The sequence below is a fragment of the Sinocyclocheilus anshuiensis genome, unplaced genomic scaffold (genome assembly GCF_001515605.1).
Source record: "Sinocyclocheilus anshuiensis isolate Anshui unplaced genomic scaffold, SAMN03320099.WGS_v1.1 scaffold14, whole genome shotgun sequence".
Lineage (NCBI taxonomy): Eukaryota > Metazoa > Chordata > Actinopteri > Cypriniformes > Cyprinidae > Sinocyclocheilus > Sinocyclocheilus anshuiensis.
This window is the reverse complement of record NW_015544139.1, coordinates 367,143-376,294: the sequence shown is the minus strand read 5'-3', so window position 1 is coordinate 376,294 and position 9,152 is coordinate 367,143. Positions and strand designations below refer to the sequence as shown.

Genomic DNA, 9,152 nt, shown 5'->3' with positions numbered 1-9,152 from the left:
TAGCAAATGGCTGCAATATAACAAAGAGTGAAAAATTTAAGGGGGTCTGAATACTTTCCGTACCCACTGTATCTAATTCGTTTGTCTAAAAAATTGCAGACAGATGTATGAAATAACACAAGCTACACCGTAATTAAAATGCGGCAGACTTTAATGGACAGTAAAACAAAGGCAGAACACTGTATAACTCCAAGCCGGTGGTAACTTCATATTGACGAACGGCTAAACAAAATCAGAACGCTGTAACTCAGTTTGAGCGTTCCAAACAAAGTGAAAGAGCCATAACTGGTGTTATACAGTGCTCTGCCTTGGTTTCTCCGGGGCTTTTCAAAGTTACGGTTGAGACGACTCATTATCTTCTCGGAAAAACAACAAAATTAACTCAAGATACTTATACACATAATAAATGATGTTTTGAACGTCCCAAAAATATCAATAACTCATTTTCGAAAAAAATCGAAGTTATGGTCTTTTGCCTTTGCACGGCAGAGTGCTTTATGTTGTCATAATTATTACATGCTTGCAAGGTTGGAAGTTCAACAAATCAGTCAATATACTACAGTGTTTGTAGTTGTTAAATAAAAATGTCATTCATATCAATTCATGCATCACTTAATTTCATCGTAACATATAGGCCTGGCCTACAGAAAAGAACATTTATGTTTAATCTATCTAATAGTGTGTTGGTCATACTATACAATGATTTATAGCTTGTCTTTGTTGAATAATACAGAAATTAAAGAGCTTTAAAAAGTAATTGCATATTAAAATCGCAATCACAATATTGGTTTAAAAAAAAAAATAAAAAAATCGCAATTAGATTAATTTTCCAAAATCGTTCAGCCCTAGTTGTTATATTGGAAGGTAAACCTTCTTCCCATTGATAACTTCCAGTTTGGAGTGACATCCTGATCCAGGGAGGGTCTGTGTTGTACCAAATACCTTCCACTTCTTAATAGACTTCACTTGCTCCTAGGCATTGATAAAGCCTTTGAAATTTTTTTGTATCCATCTCTTGACTTGTGCCTGTCCACAACTTTATCCCAGAGATCTTTTGACAGGGCCTTGCAACCCATAGTTGATTGTTTGCTTTAGTTGCACTACCAAGGACTGAAATGCTCCAGGAAATCTCTTTTCGCGCGAGTAAACTGTTGTCTCATTGGTCAAAGTTCCACGGTTTATTTTCCGGGATTCCACTTAGCTCTCACGGCTGTCATCTGTCAGGGTGGAACGACAACAGCTTCGCGGGCTTGTTGTTGTTGTTTTTTTGTTTTTTTTTATTGCTTTTTCACTACAACCGAACCGCTCCAGAGTTAGTTTTCAATCGAGCCGAGACCACCTCGTTCAGGCGATCTCGGACCGATTGTTTTGGCGCGGATCCGAGCGCGATTGCCGTGTTCACATATGCCCAAACGAACCGAGCTAAGGGGTGAAACGCGCCAGGTTCTGAAACAACGAGCCAGGTGTGAAAGCACCCTAAAACTGTGTCCGTCTTCATTTCAGGCAGCAAAATGTGATCATTTTAAAAGGGGGTGATTCTTTTCTATACCCACTGTATTTTACTTGGTACTCTGATTGTATATTTGCTTATTCCTAGATGTGATCATCCTTATTAAGGCGGAGAGTGTGCATCTGTACTGCAACCCAGTGAATTATGGGTACCTGCTTCCCTATGTATCTCACTGGAGGAATCTGCAGCTCCATTGTCTGACTGAGACAGAAGTAATGATCTTCAGCACTGCTTTTCATGATCTCCACACCTCTACTTGGGATGCAGCAGTATTAAAATTCAGGCTGATACAATAGGCTGATTTTCACGTGATGGCAGATATTAAAATTTAATACGGTTTTGACTATATATAATATAAACAAATGTTGTCTGTATGTCTAATAATATAATAAAATATAAATATTATAATATAAAATAAAAACCATTTTAAAATATTATAAAATAATAAAGTATAAATATATTCATCTTGCTAGAGATTACAGTTATCAGTGTGATCAAATTATTAGTCTTCTTACATGTTAACTTTAAGTGAGCGTTAAGCCCGGCTCACACTGTGCGATTTTGGCCACGATTTGGTCGTTGCTGCTTACACTATTCTTCTTAAATACGCCGGTATTGCCACCATTCATATACTTTTAATGATAGCCAACATTACAGCCCCACGTGCAATGCAGCTCGCAATCACTGAACGTGTATGGGTTGATAAAACTCTGGACAAGTTCTCTTGCGTGCACCCGTTTTTAACGCGTCTTGACTGTCGTACAGTCTGACATTAATGACAACTGAGATCCCACAGTGTGACATGATCATCATGTTCGTACAGTCTGACAAGTACAATCCTAAAGGACTTTGAAAAAATCGCACAGTGTGGGCCCAGCTTTAGATGATGGCAAAGATAATCTAAATGTTAAAATAGGGAAAATTAGCATAAACAATTAAGTATTCAATATTGGATTATATATATCCAGTATTGGCTGTCACATACTTACATTCATCTGCTTACTATTTTTGTTTTCTCCTAATTTTCTATCTTTCAGTATGAGGATGAAGAGGTTGCGGAGGAATTTAAAATCTCAAGTTTTGTGTCCATGGTTCAAGACTGCCGTTGCCTTGGAATCCCCTACAGTTCACATGGTAAGCATGTGATGCACTGATGAAGGCACTGCAAAAGCATTGTACTTTTAACCATCATGTTTATGGTTGATTCATATTTTCCATAGGCCATGTTCAGAAGTTTGACATGTTCATGTTGGAGAAATGGCCCATCATTCAGGCATTTGCCTTGGAAGGAATTGGGGCTGGAGTGTTTTTCACCATGAAATATAAGGTTTTGTATTTATACTCTATGACCTTTACTTATACATGACTAATGGGTTATATACGCATTTTATAATAATCATGTTACATAATATGATTGATACTAGTGTAAGTCCAAATAAACTAACATACCTGTTGTTATTGTGTCCTTCACCAAAATTGTTTGTTTCTTGCATCTTATAGCTCACAGATGTCAGTCAGAGGCTTTGGCAAGTCTACAGCAGATTGGACCCAGTGTCTCTGGACTGCCTTCTCAAAGAGGTAAATCACTTGCATATATTGAAGCTTGATTTTTAGCCAAATGCCTATGCACACATTTATTTCTTATACAAGAGTGGATGTGATATTCTCTCATAGGACCTTCAGCTTTTTGAAAGACAGTGGAGCTGTCTGTTCTCCAGTATGGAAATCGAGAGTGCACTTTCCATGCAGGAACTGTCAGAAGCCCAAGTTGCAGAGGTGCTGATTGTTATATTATCACTACCATAATTTTGCAACCATTTAAAGTCCAAATGAAATCAAAGATGGTTTATTTACATTCAGATGGCATCACCTAGGATCTGAAAAAAAATATTAACTAATAGTTAAATAGCTATTTAGGCATTGTAGTTCTCCATAATTGACTGCATTCTCAAATTTACTCCATTCTGGTATGGAACGGCCACTTAAATGGTTCCAATGGATAAAATAAATTCAAAATTAATCAAGTCACCTCCTGCATGTTTTTTTTTCTTTGTTATTGTGGTTTCATGTTGACTTTAACAGTCACTGAAAATAATGTGTTGGATATGATTCCTTGTGTGATGCTGAATCTCATTTTCTGTCTTTCAGCCTTTCAGAACATATTATTCACATGGTCTTATTTCCAGCAACATCACAGACAAGAGGTAATTACATATGATACAGTAGCTCCTATTTCTAAGACATTCTGCAGGAATTATTTCTCTTTGTAAGGCAAGTAATGAATTTTACATTGTTTGTACCCCAGTAAAAGCAGGCAGCCATTTGTGTTGTTTGGGAGCCACTCTACTAAAGAAGATCTGGAGAACTACTGTTTCACCTTCCCTTCTGAAGGCCATCAGGTTCGCAACACTGGCCCTGGTGGGGGTGTTGCCAAACACATGGTGAGAGCTCCACACAGCAGCATGATGACTGAGACTTCAACTTACATGAAATCCTTGACTTCCTTTATGTATTGTTCTACATAAAACAATTTAATGGGTGTGTTTGTTACCACTCTCACAGCTGCTGCAATGTGTGGCTCCTAAAGGGCCACTAGCCTGTGCTCGAACCTATTTTTTTGGAAGCACACACGTCCCATACTTGGGTTAGAAAACCTCTAGAAAATATTTTAATGAAATCATTTTTAATTTCTCTGCACTCTCTCATAAGTTCACTGTTTTAATCTGACAGGAAATGACAACACCCAGCAGAAGTTCACAGATCTCCAGTAAGTACTCCATTTGTGCTTTGTACTGTGTTTTGATGATTGGATTGGTATTAAAGGTAGACCTATTGTGTTGCAGGCTGCTTTCACAAATCTACTCAGCTGTGGTTCAGTCTGTACTAGCAGGAATCAAATGTTTCTCCATCAGCTCCAGTGCTAGTAAGGTAAGAATTACACCACATGGGCCCTCTTTAGCAAAACTGTGACAAACATTGATGTAGAATTTACATTAAAAGTAAAGCTTATTTACAAATGATGTAATTTTAATTAAAAGGCTACTTAAGATGGGAAAGGCAAATTAAGAGGCAGTCTTTGAATGTGGGTAAAAATGTTCATTTCAGCAATAGCCTTCCTATAACTATAACTAACTACAGACGACTACAGATTTTAAAATCTCAAAAGGTGTGGACACATTAGCGGAGTTTTATGGACACAAAGGGGCTATTGTGCATTGTCACATGTAGCAATGCATGAGCAGCATAGCAGAACAGTGGAGTCCATACCAGAACTATAACAATAACAAAATATAGCTGGAATTACTTTCAGAAAGTAAGAATTGTGTCGAGCTGATGAACGTTAAAAACATTAAAGGCCTTCTTAGAATACAAAGTAAACACAAAGTTATCGTCCATTCGCATGGACCCCAATATAGTTATTGTTATAGTTTTTATTCTTGGGAGTGAATGAGTCATTATACTGTATCAGTAATTTTATGATGCCACCATTACAGGTTTAGAAAGAGTTTTGCTCAGGTTATCAATTTAGAAAATGATGCACACATTTTTATTTCAAGGCGAAGGATGTAGCAGAGCAAGCGTTTCAGCTGGCCTTGGACAACTTTGGGTTGATTCGGTACAGGGGAGCTCTCAGGTATGCAATGCACACAGAAATGAAAGAAATGGCCCAGAAGATATCTGCAGACCTTTTGACTTTTCTGAGCTGATTTCTATGGAATGGATTTAATAGGAAGGTGAAGGATGATCAAATTATCCAAAACATTTATTAAACACACAAGGGCTAGAGAATGTGTAGAACTGACAGACGTTCCAATTCTGTGGAAGTCTGCATAACTTTCTCTGGGGTTCTGATAAGTTATATTTATGTCTCACTGTAGGACACATTTTGTACTTGCTTTGTGAATTGAGACTCTACTTTGTCTGTTTAATTCAGATCCAAAGCTGTGTTTAGCATACAGGCTGTCAACAATGAGGGAACGTGAGTTTCTATACACAAATACAGCTATTCCCTTCACCTTCACATGTAATACTGCATTATGCATTTTCCACTTTCTGTATTTCATAATAATCTTCCTTTACACAGAATCATTCCCCTCAGTGATGAGGACAGTCGCTTTATGGTAAAAACTGTGAGTATAAAACTTTTCCATCCCAGCTGCAGCTTTACATTGTACTGCAAATTGTATTAAATGGCTGACTCCTCCACAGGCATCCATGATGGTGCACGATATCCCAGATCTCCAGTGTGGAGGAAACCTGGGTTCAATAGTTTTTTCCGAGTCCTTTCTAGAGTCCAGCGTTTACATTCAGCAGAGGGGTAAGAATCCGTTTTGAGTACTCTGTTGGAGATTAATTAAATTATGTTAAACACAGGTAATGTGAGATTGTAAGGCACTTCTTCTCCTGCAGATGGTGCTCTTTCCTCTGACAGCTGTTACACTGTGCTCACCTCCTCAGTTCCTCGCAATGTCTGCTGGCTGGTATAGTGGACTCATTGTCTCTGCACAATTGTGCAAAAATGTGCATTTCTGGTTAACAACATGATAAATTATTTCAAAATAATATTTTAACTACTATTATGAATTATATTTGTTTATTGAATGCTGAGTTAATTGATTCATTGACTTCTGTGTGATAGGTAGATGAGGCTGATGTCAGAATGTCTGAACAGGCTCAACATTTACTTAAGGTGAAGTTTTACAGTGCAGTGGTTTGTACAAACCATTGAAGCTCCTTCCTGATGCTGTACTAACCGCTATATATGCTTTAATACCTGTGTGTGTGTGTGTGTGTGTGTGTGTGTGTGAGAAAACAGGAAGAGGATGGTACGTGTTTGGGCATTCCTCTAACAGTGAGAGACTTTGTCTACATGTTCTCTAACAGCCTGCTGTCTACACCTGAGGAAGGTCAGATTTCATCTTTACTGTAAGGTCACGGTTTCAGGTAGTCTTTGTGCATATAGGCATTAATGTGTTTATTGTCCTGTAGGGAAGCTGGTGTTTTTCTCTGAGGGAATCTTGTTTGTGCATCCTCATCATGGCTCCATTACACTCTCTATGAGTCACATCAACACCATTAAACTCTATGATGGGGTGAGCAATGCTCTCATTCACAATATATTTGGGGTCAAAATGATTTCTTTAAAGGAATCAATAGTTTTATTCAACAAGGATGTATTAATTTGATCAAAAGCTTACAGTACATTGTTAAAAAAAGATTTCTGTTTCAAATAAATGTTGTCATCAAACAGAACAACTGTTTTCAATTTTAATAATAATGTTTTGTGAGTACCAAATCAGCAATTTCTGAAGGATCATGTGACACTCAAGAATTCAGTAATGGTGCTGAAAATTCAGCTTTGCCATCACATGAATAAATGACATTTTAAAATATATTAAAACCGAAAACAATTATTTTAAATTGTAAAAATATTTCACATTTTTATTGTTTTTACTGTATTTTTGATCAAATATATGCAGCCTTGTTGATTGTAAGAGAATCTGATGTTTTCAAAAACATTAAAAAAATATTTTGACCCAAACCTTTTGAACGGTACCCTATATATCATCAATATTGCTTTGTCTAAATGTATGTAATGTTGTTTTCACAGGGCTCTCTCTCTGATATTTCAATGCTTTTCATCGAGTATCAGACCTCTTTGCTTCCACACCTTCCATTCCCTTTACACAGTGCTGATTTCTCTCTGGCTATTGCTCTGCTTCCCAAAACCAAGAGCTACAAAAGCTTCTATTCACAGGTGCTCACACACACACACATACATATGCAGGTGGAACATTTAGGTTTCCGTCATCCTGCAGAGTTGTTGTATTCTGTTTAGCATTTGGTTGTAAACGAGTTGTGATATGATTTTCAGGTCCTGCCAGCTTGGCGTAAGTCAGACTCTGGGCTGAGAGTGCAGCACGTCCTCAATGATCAGCTGAGCCCTGAGCACAAGAGAATGTGAGTTAACACTTCATTCTGCATCAGCTCAGCCAACAGTATGCAGCCTGATTTGTTAAGATCGTATTGTGCTTGAGCCCCAAGGTATCATGATGTAGCACATAAATGTATCCAGTGACGTGTTTCTTCTCAGGTACTTTAGGCTGTTAAAGCTTTGTGAGATACATACACCAGCGGCAAACAGCCACAGAGCTGTTCTGAAGACTGCTTATCCACAGCTGCCAGAGCATGACAGGTAACACACATATTCACACTTCCACCCTGTCCTAACTAGGGATGATGTGACAGAATGTTAAGCGATAAATCTGTCTCTTTTTTTGTTATTATGAGTTTTTGACCTAACCAGCTATGACTATGACAAGCAACAAGACATTTTGCCAACTGCTTGGTTTCTATCTGTCAGTGGGGTCCAGATTTCTGAGCCCACTATTGAAAATGGTGCTGTCATGCATTGAATATGTTGCTTTGCTCATGCACGTTGATGACTATCACATTTTCTCCTCAGGTTCCTACAGCATTTTGCTATCAGCAGCAGCGTGGGTGAAGAATCTGTCTGTAGCGACCACTTGTCTACTGTGTTTTCAGAAACAGCACCTGAAAACAACAAACCTGAATGCAAGAGAAAGGTGAAATGCATGTGTATAAAAGTAACACAGTCATACATAATCTAGCTGACAGGTCAGGCTGGAGGAAACAGCATATGAATAATAATAGATAATAGATATGTGTTTGTTTGTGTAGATGGTCCTCACTATCATCGCAGGCTTGCCAGGAAGTCATAAGGAGAATCTTTGTGATTTCTTGATGGAAGTGAATCAAAATTGCGCCAGGTGAGAGAACAATCAAGATGCCATGAACTATAACTATAATCATTATAACTGTAATGTTGTGTTACATTTTAGATTGGATGTGGCAGATTCCTAGTGAGTGATATTTCTGACTTTCGACCATAATGTTTTCTGCTGCGCTGCCATTGGGAATTTGTAATTTGTTTTCTACTGCATTTATCCAAATAGAAGGTTGGAAATTCTGAGTTCAATGGAAAGCATCTTGAATGCTGATGCACTAATTACTGTCTTTATATACCCATATACTCCTAAACTGAGGACTGTTTGATTGACAGGTGGGAGGTGTTTTGCCCTGCTCTGGAGGGCTCTGAGGAATTCAGTGCGTCACACCTTCAGCGGTACCTGAGCAGGCTTCTGGCCAAACAGAGGGAGACAGATCTGAATTCATCCAGAGTTGTGCTGCTTATACCAGGGTGAGACAGACATGAACACTGAGTCTCAAAACCTTGAGGATCATGTATATTTAAGCTGCTCACTATTGATGAATTTTACAACATTGACACTAGGTTTGGGCGATGTCTACAAAATTGGCATCAGACGATTTCTACAGTGAAACATTGTGATGGACGATGAAATCGGAGGGTGGGGTTAGGGGTGTGCCCGAAGCGCGAATCCGTATGCAGAAAGGCACGGAAAACAAATAACGTGTTCTACGGAGCCACTGAAGGGACATGGTTAGCCGCTTGCTAGTGGTAGCCTGTTACATTACAGAACATAACATTTCACTTACCACAAAAACAGAGTAAGGAGAGATGACCGATAGGATGATGGCGAATGATTTGCAGATCCTGAGCACCACTGACAAACATCTAATCTTGTAAAATGTGTGGTAA

The 9,152-nt window shown here is 38.4% G+C and overlaps 1 protein-coding gene across 1 annotated transcript in view; it reads left to right on the top strand.

Annotated features, from left to right (window-relative positions):
- Positions 1 to 9,152, top strand: part of LOC107695021 (uncharacterized protein C20orf194-like) — a 26,722-nt gene that overhangs the window by 9,523 nt on the left and 8,047 nt on the right. Inside the window, exons 4-27 of the mRNA XM_016494787.1 lie at positions 1,598 to 1,722; positions 2,548 to 2,644; positions 2,731 to 2,837; positions 3,011 to 3,088; positions 3,185 to 3,286; positions 3,659 to 3,714; positions 3,816 to 3,951; positions 4,073 to 4,154; positions 4,241 to 4,277; positions 4,354 to 4,438; positions 5,068 to 5,144; positions 5,445 to 5,489; positions 5,595 to 5,640; positions 5,720 to 5,828; positions 5,921 to 5,991; positions 6,150 to 6,200; positions 6,327 to 6,417; positions 6,500 to 6,603; positions 7,122 to 7,268; positions 7,386 to 7,471; positions 7,605 to 7,706; positions 7,977 to 8,097; positions 8,213 to 8,301; positions 8,595 to 8,732. Of these exons, the coding sequence (XP_016350273.1) occupies positions 1,598 to 1,722; positions 2,548 to 2,644; positions 2,731 to 2,837; positions 3,011 to 3,088; positions 3,185 to 3,286; positions 3,659 to 3,714; positions 3,816 to 3,951; positions 4,073 to 4,154; positions 4,241 to 4,277; positions 4,354 to 4,438; positions 5,068 to 5,144; positions 5,445 to 5,489; positions 5,595 to 5,640; positions 5,720 to 5,828; positions 5,921 to 5,991; positions 6,150 to 6,200; positions 6,327 to 6,417; positions 6,500 to 6,603; positions 7,122 to 7,268; positions 7,386 to 7,471; positions 7,605 to 7,706; positions 7,977 to 8,097; positions 8,213 to 8,301; positions 8,595 to 8,732 (2,182 nt within the window). The remainder of the gene's footprint in view (positions 1 to 1,597; positions 1,723 to 2,547; positions 2,645 to 2,730; positions 2,838 to 3,010; positions 3,089 to 3,184; positions 3,287 to 3,658; positions 3,715 to 3,815; positions 3,952 to 4,072; positions 4,155 to 4,240; positions 4,278 to 4,353; positions 4,439 to 5,067; positions 5,145 to 5,444; positions 5,490 to 5,594; positions 5,641 to 5,719; positions 5,829 to 5,920; positions 5,992 to 6,149; positions 6,201 to 6,326; positions 6,418 to 6,499; positions 6,604 to 7,121; positions 7,269 to 7,385; positions 7,472 to 7,604; positions 7,707 to 7,976; positions 8,098 to 8,212; positions 8,302 to 8,594; positions 8,733 to 9,152) is intronic.